This window comes from Corvus brachyrhynchos, unplaced genomic scaffold (genome assembly GCF_000691975.1).
Source record: "Corvus brachyrhynchos isolate BGI_N302 unplaced genomic scaffold, ASM69197v1 scaffold126, whole genome shotgun sequence".
NCBI lineage: Eukaryota > Metazoa > Chordata > Aves > Passeriformes > Corvidae > Corvus > Corvus brachyrhynchos.
In genome coordinates, this window is record NW_008239283.1 from 7,337,827 (window position 1) to 7,358,667 (window position 20,841).

The 20,841-nt window shown below is 41.3% G+C and overlaps 1 protein-coding gene across 13 annotated transcripts in view; it reads right to left on the minus strand.

Annotated features, from left to right (window-relative positions):
• Positions 1-20,841, minus strand: part of KALRN (kalirin, RhoGEF kinase) — a 330,226-nt gene that overhangs the window by 131,397 nt on the left and 177,988 nt on the right. For all 13 annotated transcript variants that reach the window (XM_017740170.1, XM_017740164.1, XM_017740169.1 and 10 more), the window contains exons 20-32: positions 20,511-20,633; positions 17,987-18,169; positions 16,816-16,934; positions 15,556-15,622; positions 14,817-14,926; positions 13,016-13,085; positions 11,242-11,331; positions 6,283-6,375; positions 5,841-5,952; positions 4,532-4,722; positions 4,029-4,130; positions 3,206-3,348; positions 1,946-2,048 (exon numbers count right to left, since the gene is read on the minus strand). In XM_017740170.1, coding sequence (XP_017595659.1) covers positions 1,946-2,048; positions 3,206-3,348; positions 4,029-4,130; positions 4,532-4,722; positions 5,841-5,952; positions 6,283-6,375; positions 11,242-11,331; positions 13,016-13,085; positions 14,817-14,926; positions 15,556-15,622; positions 16,816-16,934; positions 17,987-18,169; positions 20,511-20,633 — 1,506 coding nt within the window. The remainder of the gene's footprint in view (positions 1-1,945; positions 2,049-3,205; positions 3,349-4,028; positions 4,131-4,531; positions 4,723-5,840; positions 5,953-6,282; positions 6,376-11,241; positions 11,332-13,015; positions 13,086-14,816; positions 14,927-15,555; positions 15,623-16,815; positions 16,935-17,986; positions 18,170-20,510; positions 20,634-20,841) is intronic.

A 20,841-nucleotide genomic window follows, 5' to 3' on the forward strand; every position in this document is an offset into this window, starting at 1 on the left:
TGAGCTCAGCTTCATCTGCCACTAATATGGGTAACATAGTACAGAAAAAAAATGAGAGAACTATAAAGAGATGCAGGGAGTTCATTCTCCTTGGAGCAAAGACATGATAATGCAGCACTGTAGGAGCTGAGTTCTCCACAGTATTCTGGCATTAGCATCAGTGACAATAAGGAAACTGTCCAGCAGGAGCTGCCTCTCTACTTAAGGATGATACACTGCTACCTCAGATTCAACAAAGCACATACAAGTAACCTTTAGCCTTAGCTGTACACTCAAATATGTTTCTATTCATTAAATGTATAACACAACACAAAACCACACAGCCTTAAGTCAGCAAGTGAACCTACCCACCTTAAAAAAAAATTAAAGCATGGCACAACCCTTTCCCCAATGGTAAAAACTTTTTCCCTGTACGAGCTCTACTCAGTTTATCTCATACACATTTGCTGTTCAGTTCAAACAAGGTTTTGGATAGAAACTCCTATAACCATTTCCAGTCTTGCATCCTTAAACCAACTCCTGCCATGATGGGCTGTCTTTCAGGGTACACAGCCTGGGTTGGCACCATAGCCCTTGTATGCAGCTGCAGCATGCAACATGGAGCATCTTACCTCAACGTGGCCAGAATTCATGCAACCGAGCCAACGGGCTGGGGGCAAACGAGCAAAGCTTAGGCGAGTGCTTAAAATTAAGCATGAGCTCAAGTATTGCACTAAGTCAGGGCCTTTTATCAGGAATGATAAATGTGAAAAACACAGAAAGTAAGACAAGTCCATGTGGATTGAAGACTTCTCAGACATCGGGCAAAGTATTTGCATACATTACAGTGGCCTTTGGATTGTGAGGCTTAATACTTTTCTAATGCACATTATTGGACACAAAAGTAAAATCATGGGGACATGCATTTAAGATAAATACAACAGATGGTCTTACAAAGGTGATTTATTTGCAATCAACTTATATTTCTGAGTCCAGCTATCAAAATAGTATCTGCACTGAACCTTACCTGTGAACTTAACAACCAAAACTTGGATTCTGATTTTGTGAAGACACCCCTCTGCCTTGTCTAAGTGGCAGCATAATTAAAGCCCCAACAAACAGATAAATCCATAAAGGCATGGGAGAATTCAGCTTTTTTCAAGTTACATGTGATTTCAAAACACACACGAAGAGAATACGGGCATTCTCTCAGAGGATATGACAAACCCCATCTGCACAGCCAAGGTAATTATTAACTGCCCATTTTCTCCTACAATCAACTGCTAATTCAGTGGAAGAGCACAGCTGGAGGTATCAGGGTGACAAATTCAAGTGAGGCATCCTAGTGAAGCTGGGGATCTGGACTCAGATTGTCTGACAAGTAAAATGACAAGTACATACGTGCCGACAGTGTGCAGTATTCCAACAGAATCTAGCGTGTCTCAGGGCCATCCATATGCTCCACCATATGTCTGTGAGGAGAGGGGTCCAGAATCACAGTCTCTGGAAATGGTAGGTCTCCCAGGCTCTCAAGATACCAGCCAGGATCCCAGTGTTGCTACATTAATTGGTGTGTAGGTACCTGCATTCCCTCCAACATACAACTGATTTCAGCTCAGAGGGAAATATGTAACATAACCAGCTGGTTGCTCATTCAGAAGCTTGATCTCACAGGACAAGCTGTCCTAGGCAAGAAAAGGTTGCTCTGGGCTGCTTCTTCAGAGCCAATTGAACCTCTGTGTATTAACCACAAAGGAGCTGCAATAACAGAAATGTTACCATGTAGAAGAGCAGTACTGATAAGCACACAGAAACAGACGGGATTTTAATAACCTAGCAAAGGGGAATACGAGTTTCAGCTCACTCAGCAGAAGACAGGCTGCTTTCTTTCACCTTCTCTTGTGCTTTTCACTTACATTTTTCTGGGGGCAATTACCTGCCATGTATTTTCACATTTCAGTCCTACCTTATCACTGTCCACTGTGTTCTGTGATGTCCTGGAGGCAATGGAAATGGTGTCAGGTTGACTGCTGCCATCCCCTTGGCTGTCTGCATCATCTATTCCATCTCTGCAAGAAATGGAATAGGGAATCAATGACATTCCTTAATACACCACCAGGGTGAGCACAATGTTACAGGTGGAGTTGAGAAGTGCCAAGTCAGCAGGACAGAGCTGGCTTTGTGCTAAAATTACCCCACTGAGGCAGCCCATGATGCTATAGAGCTCTTGAATTTAGAATGACATCACCCTCAGCCATGGGGTTTGGATTTGCACATAATCACAACATTTGTTTAAATTTCTTCAGGAATTTAATACTAAGCCATAAAGATGTTATCCAAACATAGATAAAGACAGTACAGAGCTCTATATATTTACCTCTCTGAGGCTGCTAACATAGTGTATTTTCTTCCCTTTGGCTGTAGAGATAAACTTCTCATAAATGTTTATTGGTCTTTCAAAGTAAATATTTAAATAATACAAAATACATATTTAGGGACAAGTTTAAAAAATCAGTGTCCTCATTCTGTACTAGAAAACTTTTGTATTGGTGCATGTTCTTAGACGAAATGTCTGGATCTCTGCTTTGCTACAGGTCTCCTGGGTGACCTTGGTTATTTATGCTTTGGATGTCCCTACAACACAGCCTGAAGTAAGAGAGGGATAAAATTTGACGAGTAAGTGAAGATGCTCAAATTACAGATGGCTTTTAGGAATGCCACAACAGAAAAAGAACAATTCGTTATCTATAATTTCTATTTAATCCAGGATTGAAACCAGTTGACAAAAAAATTCTAGTATTATTTAACAGGCTGAAACAAGTTTGTATTTGATGATAAAATGCAGATTCTTCGCTACATATTCTTCAATCTATTGTCAGGATCAACTATGATTTCCATTGTCAAACACTTAAACACGCCAAACAAGGAAAAAAATGTCTGGTTTTACTCAAATGTGAAGAAGTAAAATCTACTTTAGGAAAGAACCATAACCTTGGACTTTGAAGAATTTTTACTGTTTCTCTTTATACTTCGGAGTATAAAATAAAAGATCTTTGTACATATATCATAAAAAAAGCTTTCTAGCTACTTTTGCCAAGACAACATATAAGAAGCCAAGATGATGAAAACTGCTTTGACTACAGTAAAAACCAGTAAAAAGTCCACAGACACTACACTGCTGTGGGTTGAGAAAACACTAGTGATTTCAGGTTGTGACTGAAGTTACCTCCTACTGTTGTTCCGCTGCTTTGCTGGTGTCTTGGGGAGCTGAATTGGCTCTTTCAGAGCTCCTTTCAGATGAATGATCCTTTCTTGAATAACTTCCCGGATATTTTTGATCCATTCCTGTTTTGTTTCAATACTGGATGCCTAAAGTTTCACAGGGCAGAAAGACAGAGACTCTATCATGTTCTCACCTCCTGTGTAGAGGACTTGTGGCTGGCTGATGAATGCCACGATTAACAGTTTGTCCTCTCTGCTGCACTGTTGCAGCTGCTGGAGTACCTGGTAACCCCAGGGGAACTGAGAGCATTTTGACCAGACCTACTTGGCAAGCAACAGCAAAGCAGCTAAGCTCTGGATAAATACATTTAATGCTAGCAACACAGCATGCTCAGTAGAGGGGAAACAGGTTATCAGTGCACAGCTGGGATTTCCTTAGACAAAACAACTATAACTTGAATTCTTCAGCTGAGACTCACTTGACAGAACAGGCTGTCACCTCTGGAGGTCTGTGGAAGAGGTTGATTGTTGATAAGTCCAGTGGCAAAGGACTAAGAGAATTACACCTCCCAGCCAAACACCCTGAGACCTGCCCTGTGTCAGCATGCCCAGGCTGCAAGAGGAGATGCAGTTCCAGCAGGGCTGCACAACTGTCCCAATTCCTACTGAAGCCTTAGAGCTCAGCTGCTCCTGATGCAGGCATGACCCCACTGGCAGACACGGAAGCCATGTGAATGCGAGGAGGCAAGAAACCAACCTTTCATTCAGGAACCCAAGGGCTGAACCAGAAGTGCTAAAGACAAAGAAAACAAAAAGAAAATACTTACTTTGAGCACTGTTTTATTGTCTGAGGATGGTGTTCGTCCAGACCACAAAGCAAATTTGCAGGGATCTCCTTCAACATGCTCAGTCACTCCCAGTTCTGAGGTCTAGTGTAGAGGAGAGATGATGAAAGATTTCATGTATATGAAGCCTCATGAGTCCAGAAAACTTTGGACTTGTAGGAAGAAGTGGGGAGGCTGGGATGGATAGGGGAACAGGATCTTATCTCTGTGTGCTACACAGATAAAAGAAACAGAAAGCCTCTGGGGTGGCAGGGAAGTGAACGGCTGGAGCGATCCTGCTCGCATTTCCCCCCACCCTCACAATCTTAAATCTCTCCAGACTCACTGCAGGCTGACTTCCAGGTGAGTCCTGCAGGACTCGGGGCCAGCCTTTCCAGGGGCAAGAGTATCCCCAACCCAGCAGGGGGACACGTGAGCTTCCTAAACTCCACTTCTACCTACAAAAAACACAACACCCAGAATATTTTCTTTGCAGCCACACCTACCAGTAACTTGTTCTTGTAAACGTATTTTGTGTGTCCTGAAGAATCTTTGATCTCTTTGCTAAACACCAAAGAGATTTCAAAGAGAAACAAATGCCTCTCACGGCCTTTCCGAATGAGAGACTTGGGATCCCACACTTGGAAGGAATCCTGAAGAATCAGCTCTCCCTGGACGTCCAGGTTCTCATCAAACCCTAAAAGCACAAAATACAATCACTTGTATTTATTCTTGGGATGAGCAATTTACAGAAAAACCAGAGCAGTAAGGACTTGAAATAAAGGAGTCTTTCTCTTTTTTTTTTTCCTTCATATTCTGAAAGGACAATAATGGGTATCCATTGCCTCAGTGAAAATACTTTCCTTTTTTTCCTATTGCAATGATGTAATTACTTCACCAGGCGCAAATACCTCATATGTGCTAAATAAGGCTACTGCTGAAGTGTAGTAAAAATTGCTCAAAAATTAATATTATGAAGGTTTTGCTGGTGGTTTCTGCACACAGAACTGCATTGCAAGAAATCCTATGCACTTCATTATTCAGTTTGCCCTCCTGCAATTTTAATCACCTGGGCTTATTGTGCTGCCTGGCTACCGGCACCAGTTCCTTTTTTCACTTGTTTTAGTACTCTGCTTGTTCCTTGGTTTTCCTCAAGCCAGGCTGGAAATTATTTTCCTAAGCCAAGAAAATGTGTGAGACACAATAAAGCATCTCAGTCCAGCATAAAATTTTTACATTTTAGAAATACTCCACACAATAATAAGCCAATAAAAGACTTCACTTTGTGCCAATCAAACTTTTTTTTCCTGTAGTTTTAAAGTATTTTTTTAAATACTTCTTTTTAAATCTTTGGCATAATTATACTAACATTTTGAAACACAAGCTGTTTTGACTCAGAAAATCAGAACTTTTGAAATGCTGAAACAGTATTTAGAAATGTTTTCATCCAGTAATTGTTACAGCTGCCAGCAGCTAAACTGTACTGTTTCAGGAGGGGATTTTTTCGTTTAATGGAGAAGGAATGTTTTAGCTAAATATATATACATACATTGCATATGCATATTCATACACACACACACACATATGTATATTTATACAAACACAGAAGATACAGATAAATAACCATCCCCCCGCAAAACTTCCTAGCCAGCTTTATTCTTTCAAGACTTTTGGTGAAATACCAGGAAAGAGCCAGGAGGTACCTAAAAATTATGATGAAACAACAGTATTGCTACAGTCAACCTCTGCTAAATTTCATCACAAGTTACAAACAATCTCTCAGCAGGTCCCTCCCCTGCCCCGGCCCTTGCCCACCTTCCAGCATGCTGACGTGCATTGCATCGTTGGCCTTCTTTGGGACACTGAGCATCACTTCCAGACCATCCTTCAGCTCCCCTTTGCCCTCCTCACAGCAGGTCAGCAGTTCCTAAGAAGCAAGGCAGACACCCATAAACAAACTCTGATGAAGGTGGTGCCTTCACACCCAACTGTGCTACTAGGTATGTGCAGCTGCTTCAAGACAGGAGAAAGCTGAACTGCAGCAAACCCCACTGTGGGTGCTCACAAATAGTGGGGGTCAAATGGGAACAACTATAACACAAAACCAAACAAGGTGCCCTCAATGGAGACTGTGCACTTGGAAGCTTTCTGGGGACTTATGCTTACGGGTCATGAAGCAGCTCCCTTAAGCATAAGGTGACTCATTACACCTGTGAAGTGCTCTGCACGAGCTGATCTGTGCAGCTCACTGAGCTACCTTCAGTAGGAGTTGGTATTTTGTGATCCTCTGGACAGGCTTGATTAAATAAGAAGAGATGGAGTTGGCCAGCCCATGCCTTTGCTGGATTTCCTAGAAGGGATAAAAACAGCAGTCAGTCATGGAAAACTATTAACCCTCTGCCAGACAGAACCACCCATAACTAATTTTAGCTCTGGATCCCTGCATTTCTATGTTTAGTCTTTTAACTCTCTTTAAGCTTGCATGCAAGTAAGTGTGGTTTCAGAGAGCCTAGCAATAAACTTCAGAGTCCCCCTAAGGCCACTTAAACTGCAGGGTCCCTCTGCAAGTCAAGCTAAAGCTCTCCTGAGTAAACGGGCCTTGATTTAAGTATGACTTACCTGTCATGTCATTTGGTTTCCCCTAGCTATGAAGGCTGAAAGCAGAATCTTAACATTCAATTAAACTGAAGTGACATTAAATTAAATTGCATGAGTAGGGTGTAATTTAGCTGTCTAAACATAGGCATCGAGTCCCATTTGAGAGCCCTGGGGTAGCTGAAATATCCACATGGGAATAACAGGTCTGACACAGTGCTGACAGACCTGCTCTGCTCTGAGGTGGCACCTGGGAGCCAGGAGAGATACCCTTTATGATACCTGTTACAGCACTGAACACTTCTGTTTCGTCACCTGAACCTCACCCAAAATGTCTAGGCTGATCAGTGTGATGTGCTCATGAATTTCTGGAGACATCACAGAGAGGCACCTGCTGAGGGCTACAAAGGACCCAGCTGCCTCCTCCCAGCTGTTCTGGGGGGAGTTAGGAGCTCCTGGAAATCCTACAGGACCCTAATGGACATATTTAGCATCTAAAAGATTCCAAACTCATGCCCTACAGGGGCAGATTCCCTGCTGAAATAGAACAGATTGGAAACCCTTCTCTGGAAACCCAGGGTCTCTGCCAGGCCCTGGGCATGCCTTGCCTTGCTCCTGGCCACCAGGAAATCCTTGATTCCTAAGGAAGCAAATGGAAAAGGGGAATGGGACTTTTCTCCAGCTACTGGAGTGTAAATTTGAGACTGTAAAGTGAAGAAGTTAAGGAAGATGAAGGGGGAAGAGCTGCCAAGAACAGAGATTTTCTTTCTGTATACAATCTGATTTTCTGCTGAGTACTAGTGAGGTTACTGCTTCTTTTTAGCTCCAGTGTTTGTCTTAATGCTGGGATGCAAAAGCATGCACTATTCACACAATGTACCAAAAGATGTTTGGTTTGCTGGTTTGATTTTTTTACTAGACAAGTTGTTTGGGTTTTTTTTTTTAATAGCTCTGGTGACATGAACAAGACCCAAAAGGGAAGGGGCTTTGTTTGGGGGTTAATGGAGTTCGCACGAAGCTGAGTCACAGCTGACACAGGAACTGTGCCTGCAGAGCACATGGCTGGGACTCAATTCATAACTGCAGCAGCCAGCAAGACCTCGGCCATGGCTGTGAACTTCCTGGTGCTGGCAAAGTACAGTTGTTTTTGTAGGATCCAAGTAATGGAATTAGCAGAGCATGCTCTCAGCAAGATGCCTCCCCTTTGGGCACTCCTTGATCTGCCAGGATGTTCCCTGGTCAGACTGTGCACAGACACAGACGGTTGGTGGAATGACATTCAACAAGTGCACTACTGGGAAGGGACAGTCTCCCTGCAGCTCCTCCCTCTGGTCCCTGAAGTGTCAGATAAGAAGGCAGCCTGCTGGAGTGTGTCTTGGGGGGTGTCTTGGGTTGGCTTTGTGACATTTGGAGAGGTCTGGACTCACTTAGGGCAGAGCTACAGGTGAGAGAGGTCTGTGCAGCAGAGAGCAGGCTGAGCAGACGTCTCACACATCTCTGAGGAACAGGAAGCCCAGAGGTGTCTGAGCCTTGAAGCAGCTGGCAAGTTTCAGAAGCAAGCTCGACACAGGGCTCTGTGCTCTCCACTTTGTCCTGCTTCTTGTTTAAAGCAAGCTTGGTTCACATTAAAGTGCATCACCATAGCTCACAACTTTATTTATTCCTAAGGTGGAAAAGTGTCCAAGGGCCTGGAAGAAATGAAGGCACATCACAGACAGCGTGTGCTGGCAGCTGTGCATTGCAAACCAGGTGAGCTGCAGAGCAGGAAGAACACATAGTCTTACATGCAATGACAGAATCCCAGAAAAAACCCAAAAATATTCTTTGTGTAGGGCAGCACAAGATCCTCAGAAGTCCTTGGATGGACAACATGGAGACAGGAATACTTAAACAAAATTTCACACCATAAAAATTGCTGAACTGGCCATGATGCAATGATAACATACCCAAATTTTGTATCAAATATCCAGAGATTCACACATTTAGGTGTCATCTAGTTGTGTACAGTTGGTTGGTAGGAGAACAAACTGTATCCTGAACTGGGTACACAGACCAAAGACATGCTAAGTAGACTGGTTCAGCATTACAACTCCCATGAAACATTTAGGTTTTGTCATGCATGACACAAATGTGACGAGCAATTCCAGAAAAAATATTAGTAAGGAGAAACTAAGCCCCTCTGTTTGTGCCTCTGCTCATTTCCTGAGGGACATTGTGAGAAATTGTCCAGGAACTCTCATCCATGCAGAAACACCATGCTCTGCAATGCTACCAAAGTCAATGAGCTTTACCATGTTCCATGCTGGTCATGCAAATCAAAAGTGCCCTGTGGCTTCTTGAATACAAAACCCGATCTTTTCCAAGATTCAAAGCAAAAAAAAGTATTCCAAGTAGCAGAAGCATGTACATGGCTCAACCAAACTCTGTCCCAAAGATCGAAGCTTGCTTAAATAAAGACACTAAAATCAACATGATTACCTCAGTAATATGCTGATTCTACCAATTGAAGTTGACAGCTAACATATGTTGGTAATCAAAAATATACCTTGCTAGCCTGAAGTATATGGTATTACAAATACTAAAATTTGCTAAACATGGCAGGCATCATTTATCTTTGAAACTACCGAATAAAGAACACAGTTTTAAGTAATGATGAACAAGACAGACACAAAAACTGAAAGAGTGAAATTAGTAAGTCTACTGCAGTTAAGTCAGAATAAGCACACTATTTTCATTCCCTGTGCAATTTCCAGCTAACATAACCATACCAACACCTTCTGAATTTTACAAACAAAGCACCATCTGTAGGGAAGGAAGATGGTAATCTTTATGCTTTATTAGACTAATGCTGCAAGATGAACTAGGCATGTTTCATAGTTGAGAGTTTGTGCATTGTTTTCCACCTGTCTCAACTGGTTCAATAAAATAAATTGCTTTTCTCTACAGACATTGCTTCACTTACATCCTAAGAACATCCCAGCTCTAAGCATGGCTCGTAATTCTCTTCAAATTTTTCAAATGAGCTATGTCACCTATCTTTGCTCCTTCTCCTAATTAGTCAACCCTTACAATGAGCCCTGTAGCTGCAAGTTTTCCATGGACTTGAAGGGTTCAAACAAATTACTGGGACTGCTTGCTTTCATCTCAAAGGTGGCTTTCTATGAAAGCTTATGAAATTTGAGGAACACTTGCGATTTTCAAGCAGGCTTCTTACTACAGGGTGTTATTCTAGATAATTCACTCTCATCATCAGGGTGTTTTGGGAAATTCCAGGTTCTGCCTGGAAGAAAAGAACCAACTATTTTCTCTCTATTCCTTGTGCCAGGCTGTCCTGTCCCACTACTGAACCACTGTCACTCCAAGAACAAGGTAAGGAGGATCTACAGGTACTTTGCATTACCTTAGTCCCTCACGTTGAGTGCCTCCTTGAGGCTTTTTGGGGGGACAGACAGCTTTCTCTTTTTGCACAGGCATCACTGGGGTGGCCCAGCACCCATGGAAGGCAAACACCTGCCCCTGGCAAAACAGCAGATGCTGACACATGAATATGCACTACGAAGCAATATCAGGCAGCTTTCCAGCCCATACAGAGAGCTGGAGTGGAAAAGCTGAGCAGAGGAAACGCTTTTAACTTGTGCAAACAGCACTGACAGACACCTAAGGCGGCTCCGAGCCTCTACGAGTCGCAGACCAGCACAACCCATTCAACAGGCTCAAGCGCCATCTCCTGGAAAACCCCCTTCAGTTCCATTCGACTGCTAGACCATTCGGTAGTTGGGCAAAACGTGTTCATCACTTTTCCTGTGGCTCATGGGAGACCTTTTGGTGTCGAGTGAGACTGAAATGCTACAACCATTGGCACATACAAACCCCAGAGGAGCTGCTGTAGGTCAGCTGCCAACTCCATCACAGCGTGGATCCTGCTGATCCTGTTACATTTTTGAACAGTTTCAATGCTTTTGAAGAGAGGTCCTTGCACCTTTTTTTTTTTTTTTTTCAGAAAGGCAACTAGTTAAAGCTATACGGCAGTAGACAAGCATGGCAAAATGGATGAGGAAATAAGAGGAAGAACTTAGTTCCAATGTACTCAAAAACTTTAAAGATTTTTCTCAGCCTACAAAATTGGAATTGGAGCCTAAAAACATTTATCACTGGGTGTAGAGCTTGTATGGGAAATACATACATTGTCTAATTGGAGTCAATGGAGTTCCTTATTAGCACAATGAAGTAAATGGGGAATAGGTTGGGTAGAATTGGCAGAACAGGAGGACAAGATCTCATTTTAGATTTAGGGATTTCAGGTCACAAAATACAATGGAATCTGAGGTTTTCATTTTACCACTAAACCCAGAAACAGAGATGACATCTAAACCAGGTCTTTAGGAAGGATTTGGTAGGAAAAACACCCAAAGGTTCCCATAAGAATGTGTGTCTGCCTGCCTCAGCACACTGATGATCACACACCACACCACAGCCTATCAGTTCTCACAGCATGTGATATTTGCAGTGGAATGAAAAACCCAAATGCCGAGGCACAGAAAGGAACCCACTCCTCAAGTGTGAAAAAGAGGTGGTTTAGCTGCACCAGGTGTGTAGCAGGAAAACAGCAACGGCTGCTTACATCAAAGAAAGTCCCTGCATGTTCCAGGATGAGCTGGCTGGAGTCAGGCTTGTTTTTGCAGTAGGTGACATACATCTGAAATTTATCTGCCTGTGAAAACAAACATCAAAGGAAAAGCAAGATAAGCTATTTCTCTGCTCCCACAGGTTTTTATTAAGGCACACCAGGATAAATACAGGTGACAACTCTCTCCCACACACCCACCACCACCCCCCTGCCCTCACACCCTGCCACCAAGAAACACAGGAACTGTAAATTAAGAACAGAAGACTTTAAGGTTCATACCTTACCTGAGTAGTTCTGAGGGCTGTGGGAGGCTTTCTTTAACAAGTATCACAGAGGGAAGGCCTAAAACTTTAATATAGCTGTAAAATAATTTCTAAGAGCTCTAATGGTGTTACAAAAGAGTTTGAAGGTCTCAAAACTCAGTCATGAAGTGTTGACTATCACCTACTTGCAGATAAAATCAGTCTAGAAACTGGGCAAGTGTTTAAATCTAGTTTAAACTGGCTCAAGCCAACATTTATTACTTGAAATTTGTGACACTTGGCCCAGACTTGCCTTCCCTACCTTGGTTCAAACTTCAATGGCTCAATTTTTATGTTGTGCTAGGAGTGTTTTGCATTTTATTTCCTAATTTGTTTACTTCCAAGCAGAAATTAAAAGCATCTGTGCACTCCCACCTCTTATTACCGTACTCTGGTCTCAAGAAGAGGGAGGCAAATAAAAGAGGAGGATATTTTCCTTTTATTGCTATTGCATTTTTTATTCCAGGTATCGAAAGAGTAGGATCCTGCAACTGGGCAGGCAGCTTTGTAGGTATGCCTGTAACCATACACACAGCTCTGGACAGGTACCTTTGCTGAGATGATGCTGTAGTATCTTAAAAGAACCATGAAGATCTTGCACAGAATGATACATAAATGCATTCACCTTTCCTATACAGGTAACCTGTTCTTTGTAAACAAAATTTCTGCATCCATTTCATCAAGACCTGTGACGTGTTTTTAAATTAAAAGCCCATCTGAAATCATCTAAACATGCTAATTTTTTGGATAAGTGAAAATACTCCATAATTACTCTTAAAATTCTAATTCCTAGCTTTGATATATGAATATAATCATCAGACAAAACACAAAGATGGCTGACTTGACTGGTAAATACTTTGAAAAGGGAACAGCTTTCATACTGATAAATTACTGTAGCCAATTCCCAGAGCCTCCTACGTTCAGGAAGACTCTTCACATCAAGATTTCAAAGTCCTGTTGGAAATTATCCTGGCATTGCATAATGGAATGAGAGAGCATGGTGGCTCAGAAATTTGACACTAATTTCTGGAGGAAAAAAGTCAATAAAATATGTTCTTCATACCTTTGTGGAGTTCTCATGGCATGACTAAAATTCCTTAGGGAAGGTATATTAAGAGTTTAAATGTCTGCCCTCCCAGGTCCTTTCACAGGGAAATGAATGTCACCCCTAAAAACAGGTTTGGTTGATGAAGTTCTGCTAAACAGAAACCAGCAGAGGTAAAATAAAAGCTGTGCTGGTCAGTGCAGGACAAGGAGAGGGGCTCTGGAAAGCCTTCACACTACTGCTGAGAAGGGTGGAACCTTCCATGCTGGGGCAGGTGAAGGACAAAGCAGTTGTAGCTCCAGACTAGCTCCTAATCTCATTTATCACTGGGGACATAACCCTTGCACCTATTCCCAGCTTGTTCCCGTCTGTGTTGGAGGAATTAATCTGAATAAATAATGAGAAGCAGCAGCCTCATTACCCAGGTGACGAAGCAGTGGCCCACATCCTCAGGCAGTTGTTCATATTTCTCCAGCTCTTTTAGAAAAATGCTGAAAAAAGAAGACACCAATGTAATTATTTACAGTCACATACCAGGAGATGCAGGATAACCAATGAGTTAATCAGCGCTAATGATCAATACTTGTATCTTGTTTATGAAGCTACTCAAGTGCCCAGCCAGTGGAAAAAGTGTCTCTTGCCAAGGTGTGCTTTGTTTTTTGAGTACAGTCATGCCTGACTCCACTAGAAAGGAAATAGAGGCAATCCCTAGTAGGGAGTCAGCATGTTCAGGACTGTTCTATTTGAACACAGATCTTCAAAGAGTTGCTGTGTAATGGTTCAGAGGAAGAGCAAAAAGGGAAGCCCAAAGCTGCCAGATTTCAACACCCGACTCAGCACAAAGGACAGCAACTTAAACAAGCTCAGCATTTAATATATAAGTAGTAAACTTCCAAAATACAGATTATTTTAATCAACTCTCTCTCAACAGCTTGTACCACAAGGGACACTTGTTTGCAGACAGAGCCCTGCACAACACCTGGGTGAAAAGAGGGATGTGAAACAGTTTCTTCAGCTGTTCCTCCTAGGACATGTTTCCTGGACCCTTCACCAGCTTTGCTGCCCTTCTTTGGACACAGATTCTGAATCAGGCTGGAGGATGACTTAACATCACCAGCCAAAGGAGCAGGCTGTGGAGGGGACAGGGGAAATTTATTTTAGTATTGCTAGAAAGAAGTTTTAGAGGAAAAAGGATTATGCAGAAGAGCAGGCTGCAGGAGGAGAGGTCAGAGAAAGGAGAAATGAAAGCAGTGAGAAGCTGTGGGACATGACTGAGGGCTGGAGGGATGGTAGATGGGAACAGGGGAAAGCCAAAAAGGAGGGTAATCAGATGGCATCAGTGAGGGTCACCAAAACAATAAATATAGCACCACAGAGAAAGGGGAAGTGGGAAAGCAATTGGTTGATCATAAGATAGTTTTAAATGGGAGAATATTTGTCTGTATGGCAGGGTAATTCTTGTGGGCTGGAAGTCAATTCATCTATTATTTAAAGCCTTTTCTAATGTATTATGTAGCTTGAATCTACAATCCTGACATGCTTTGAAGCTGCTCACACAAACGCATGCATATGGCACGCTCTGCTGGGCCATATTATGTGATGCCACGTTTATCTGGCTGGAGCACTTGAAATGTCCCAGAACTTGAACAGGGAAAGGTTCTCTGATATGTTTTTAAAACCATTTTGGTTTTGATGTGTACCCTGAAGACAGATTCGAAATTCAGACAGCCCTAAATGTTAAGTTTATAATTGTTGTTGCCTTCACATTATACCATGGAAACAACGTCCTCTAAGATGATCTGGTACACAGTCTTATCTTAACAAGATGAAGTACTTTTAGTTACAGATTAAATACAGAAAGTCTCCAAGAAGTGGCAGAAAGCTACTTATTAACTCAGCTCACACCAACAATTCCCGTTTCCCCTCCGTGTTTTCCAAGATCATATTTTTGACAGGCAAGTACCCAGACTAGATCTAGTGCTGTGAGATGGAAAACATGTATCAGACTGCAAAGCCTTGGTATAATATGACTTTAAGATTGTTAATCAGCTTGAAGGTGAAGTTTGAACTAAGTGGCAATTCATTTTTGTAAAATAAACAAAACAAGAAATTATTTTGCAAATCTGGATCATGCTTTACACTCCCTTGTGCATTGTACTGTAGGTGTTCTCTGCAGATGCATTAAGTGCCTAAACATTAACAGAACTGTTAGGGAAACCTACTTGTTATGGAAGTCATATATTTCCTGAATATTGCCAAAGATGATGTGTTCTTTATTAAGGATTCCAGCTGGTATTTCTTCCACTCCACTTGTCATTTCCCAAAGGTAAGTCTGGAAGACACCAGAAACTCTTAATTTTGTGAACAAATGCAGTGGAAAAGAATAGATCTCCCTGTTTTATTGCCAAAGGCACAGGCTGAAAGGGAAGTATGTACTTTGAGATTAAATAAACAAGCTAAAAGCAAAAATTTTCCAGTGTTACAGAAAGCTCTCCGGAGAAATTCAAAGTGCTGACACTTTGAAGTTGTCTGAGAGAAAAGCAGAAACAGGGAAACAACACCTATCTTTGCTGTCCACCTGATGGTGTCCAAAAACTGCAGGCAGAAACAGCTGAAAGATAAGCCAGATTTGCCACTTCAGTAGCATTAGATACATAAAAATCTCTGTCAGACTGTAGGAATATGAAAGCTGACAGATTTCACTGAATTACACTCTGTTTTTTGCCTTGAATATCACCATCCACTTTAGGAACAACCTGCTGTACAGCTAGGCAAGGTATTTGACTGTGCAAATCCAGAAGTTTCTCTAGTATGAGATGATTCAAAGGAATAGATTTGAATCCTTAAGGAAATACTCCATGCATCAATGTGCACGGCCTGTGCAGTAAAGTGAACACGCCCAGTGCAGAGGACAACGTGTGCTCCCAGGAAATACTGGAGGCCTCCTGGGCCATAACTTACCTCCAAACATTCGTGTAAATCCCTGACATAAGCTTTTTCTGTCTGCAGCAGCTCAGCCATAATGAATCTGAAAAAAAGGGACCATTTTAGGTGTTTTGGACATTATAATCACTTCTACAATGAACAGAAAACAAAACATCCTCCTGTTGTTGTAAGGAAAAAGGGTGTTTTCACCCTAGACCTTCAGCTGCCTTACAGTGCACTTTTCAGGTCAAGAACTGAAATGCTACTTCATACTCCAGTCCCTTGCAGGGTTATTTTCTAAAAGTCTTTTCTGCATAAAATCCTATTAAGTTGTATTTCTGCAACCTTGAGTCCATGGGATTTACCATTTACATGCCTATTCTTAACTATCATCTGATTCTCAGAGTATTTTCCACCCAGGGTTAAGAATTTGTGATTCACCAACAACATTTGCATCTTTGCTGACAGCCAGTGGGAAGTCACCCTAAAACTAACTTCAGAGGCAATACAGATGGATTTAAGAGACACCACTACTTTGAAGAGACTTCAACAGCTTGGTATCTGACCAGAGAAAATCCAGACGCTGGGAAATGCAACAGTGGCATCTGTAGAGCCTCAGGCTGGGCCCCTCAAAGTTGAAATTCCCAATGTTTTGCAAATTTGCCACAGGCAGACCAAGAGTAACATTTCCAAAAGTAAAAGTGGTTTCTTATCAATCACGCACTGTAGTGACAATTTCAGAGGGCTGAGAAATACTCTTCCAGTCTCTTACAAAAAAAATTAGACAAAATAACATGAAAATGGACTGTTTATAGATTTGAGCGCAACAAGCACTTTTCAAGTATCTCTTCTAGCATGAACTATTTCCAGTTCTCTCAGTCCTACGCTTGCTGAAGTTTGATCCTGAACTTCAAGTGAACTCCTGCGTCACTGATGTTTAGATAACACTTAGACATCTAAAGATGTTCTTTATTTTTTCCTGCTAATTTTACTTTCTACATATAACCAGAAAGAAATTAGCAACTCCACAACATCAGGTTTAATCCAAGTGTTTGACTCACTACTTTCCCTTTCCAAAAGTAACTTCTGATTAAAACCAAAAGAAATTCAACCTTTATGTTCTGAAATTCTGTAACCTACAAGTATCAACCTCTACCCTACACCTGTAGACTTATCTTGATAACTCTGCAGCTGGAAGGAGTTCTAGGACTGCCAGTCAGTTCTGGTCATGGAAGTATCACAGAATCATTCTTTATCAGATAATGGGCCATGCAGACAGAGTGTTTGGGAACATACTCTTTCTTTCTGGCTGACTTCCTTTTTTCTTCATTGACTTCATGATTTGCATCTCTCAGCTTTACCTCCCGGTCTGAAAGACTTGCTGGAATGATATCGAGTTCCAGGTCTTTGTTATCCTAGGAAAAAACCAAGAAGTACAGAGCTTAACTTCATTGTAATCCCACTGTTGTGTAAAGTGCAGCATGTTCATGAGATCAAAGAGGTAAAAAGGGACAAAAGTAAGATAATATCAAAAAGAAGGAAATTCAGAAAGAAGTAGTACTGTGAGAAGTATGGTGGTGAGAGAGAAATCTTAAAAAATTATCAACAATATTCATTGTAATCTTCACTGTTACTCCTAACCTGGAATTGGTAAAAAAGTCTAAATTACCTTACTCCTTCATACCTAAATTAGTTGTCTAGTATGGGACTTCATAAAAACCAGTCTGATAAAGTAGAGCACCATGCAGAGACAACTTTCAGTGGCCATTTACCATGGAACACCTTTTCAGGCTGTGGTTAGAACTCTGTCTAAACCAGAGACCCTACAAGGAACAGCGCAGTTAAAGTATCATGAAGGTGTGAGGGAATTTATTCCTTATTTGTGATACTTAATTACAAAGAGTCATTGACTGAAAGGTTTTGAAGTGTTTCTGGTTCTGGCACTCTCCCTTAATACTACGGCCAGAGAATAGCAGGAGATCCTAATTTTTGCTTCTTATGATGCTCTATTTCACCTAAAAGAGTTCAGAGATGAGGTTGGGGATCAATTGTTTATGTTAGTTAAAAGATTAGAGAATGACAACTTGGAGTCAAAGTTTGAGTGTGATGCAAAATAATGGTGTGGGAGCAGGATTTATGATTTATACCAAAATCAACACAGATTTTTATTCAAATAATTTATCCCCCCCCACCCCTGAAAGCTGTATGGTGTCCTGATAAACAGTGCAAACATTTGTTTAGAAAATCTTTCTGATCTTCATCTCTCTCCTCCTCACATCACTGACCTACCACAGAAAAACCCTTTAACCCTTTCTCTCCAGAAGCACTTCTGAGCTTGGCCAGGTAGGCTGGCTGAATTTTCAGTGTTTCTAACGGGCACATGAAAACCTACAGCACTCATACCACAGACTTCACCTTCCTCTGTGACTCTGGTATAAAACCCCGACAGGACATGGTCTTACAGTACCTCTGGGTTGATTCCAAGGGCTTTTTCCAGGGAGTAGCGGTATTTCCCCATCCTGAGAGAGAAGTCCCGGTAGCGCTTGTCAACAGTGGTGACCCACTTCCTAATTTCAGTGGCATGTATGTGTCCTTTTTCTACAAAGCTGTCAGCCAGCTGGATGAGGAGCTTCACTTTCTCCTTTGTTTGCTGCCCAAAATACGGTCCTTGGTTATGTTTTATTACTATTTCCTTTGCTTTTAACTCACACAGCAGTCCAAAGAAGATCACAATTTTTATACATCATTAGAGAGTGTCTGTACTTCATCTTATACAGAATCAGACATTTTAAACTTTTTCAGTAGGAAAAGGAATGACATTTTTATAAGGACACTCATGCAGCTGAAGAAGATAGAAAAAGTCAAGTTTTTGAAACCCCGCAGACACAAACATATAAAGCATGTTGGAAGTTAGACAAGCCTCTTTCCCATAAGCAAGAGCTTATTTTTTGTGAGCCTTGGAGAAGACAAGATTTAAAAATCACACCTCATAAAATACACCAAGTTACTCTGAGTCTATACCTGGTGGATCTGCAGATCTGTGTAGGAAGGTCATTAATACACCACATACCAGCCCAGGAAGTGATTTTGAGTCATTACTACTCTGTTTCAAAAACAAACAGAATTTAAATCCAAACTCATGGTCTACCATAAAATCCTCCATCGGTATTTTAGGTCCAGTTTGAACATTACCAGCTAAAAGATGCCTGAACTCCAAAGCACACACTGAGCCCCCAAACCTTCCAGAGGTCTTTTCTATTCCACTTAGGCTCTAACTGCCCCTTAGTCAAAACTGGCACAAATGATGTAGTTATAAACTTTAGCTCTGATTCCAAATCTATCCCAGGAAAGGAGGCACTGGCAAGCTTCTTGCCAAAGATAGAGAGGACTTTCCACCATGCCTGAGGCAAGACACACTGTCAGATACTTGACTTATCAGTGATCTGACCACAAATGGTCAAACACACGTCAGACCAGAAAATATCCGGTAGATTTCAAACACAAAACTAAATTCAAGAAATTTCACCACCATAATAGATTAACAGCTGAATCAGACATTATCCTAACAAATTAAATGAGTACCTAAGCAAGGCTAGGTATGGAGATGTAAAAATCTGACTTCCTGTCATGTTTAAAGGTTTTTCATTCCCAACAGCTGCTGACAATTTTGCATTCCAAACAATCAGTTTGGCCAGAAAGTTACTGGGATCAGGAAGGCTTTCAGCTACAGGTTAATTTGAGAATAACATCAGTCTGGGAATGACATGCATTTACCAGATTGCACATGGCAGTGAAAATATTCTATGTCAGCAGTAGGAGCAGTAGGTCAGCCCGAGGGAGCAAGACTGGATGTGTCAGTGTAAGAAACAGCCAGTAATGTTTAATAACCAACAAGGTCTAAAATCCAATCCTAGGCTAAGTCAAGAGTCAAAATGATTTGGAAACTTCGTTATGAATTTGGATTATTATGACAAAAATTAAATTATGAACAAGAACGTCATTTCAGGTGGAGAAATTATGGGTGGTTAGAATTCAGAAGTAGTTAAAAGAATGTCCTATGTGTCCTGTCTGATGAAATTACCTTCCATCCACTGCTAGTTATCTCACATTTTCAGAAACATGCAAGCTAAGCTAAAAGAAGGGGACAAGAACACCACAAAGCCTTTGAATCAAACCCATACAAGCACGGAGAGCCTAACGAGGAATTTAAGGATTACAGAAGATCAATTTCAGGACACAGTGAAATGCAGCTACATAATACCAAAGCCGTGGTCTTCCTGCAGTCCAGCTCTGCCGTTTACATCCTTATCAGAGACTGTTAATACCCCTGTGGATTCACTGTCTATGAATTACCTGTGGTTTGAATTAATTTTTCTGAAGCAGATCCAATCACCATTCCTCTGTAAACCCCACCAGATTTCCCAGAATTGCTCCATATAAATTAATATATTCTTGGTAATGCAGTTTTGTATTCAAAAATGTTCACCCCAGAGTTTAAAGACTCATCTATTTAAAGTACTTTGTTGGGATCAGCAGATTATTTCTAATGAGATAAATGATCATCTATGATCAACCCCACTAGAATTAGTGAGACAAATTGTGGTTTTAATGACAGAAGAAAGAGACTAGGAGTCCATCATGACCTTGGATGCGTTCAGATCAATTAGTCAGGCTATTCCATTCTGGAATGATTGTCTGAGGAGGGAATGTCTTTTTAGATTGCTCTGAAATCTGTATGCAAATGGACTTTCTCTTCCTTCTGATCAGAACAGAAAATTTTTATAACCTGTACTAACCAAGATAGAGAAAACCTCCTTTTTGTGCCTGTATCTTGCCAAAAGTTCTCAAAAGACATTTATCTTCAGGGCTAGGATTTTTAGAGGGCAACTATAAAATCAAGAGAAAATTATTACAGAGATCTAAGGCATTGAAACAGGACTATAAATACAGACTAAAGCAGATGGAATAATTAGATTAAAGTCACTGTTTACCTTGGCAGGTACTCTGAATTCCCCATATTCCTTCAGGAGTTCCTGAGTTTCTTCTGCTGATTCCCCTGTGGAGCTGTGAGTAGAGAGGTAATATTCGCCTGTTTCTTGGATCCAGTCTAAGGCCTGTGAGTATCAAAAACACCAAAGGAAAAACAAAACAAACAGTCTTTGTATTTCAAGAACTAATCCTTGGACAAAAATCCCCCCTGACAAACAAAGAATATTAAATGCATTGGGACTTAATACTCTGTATACTAAAACACTTTCTAGGAACACATAAAAAGAATAAAATAATGAAAGCAGGTGGGAAAGGATACAAAAGGGTACTCTG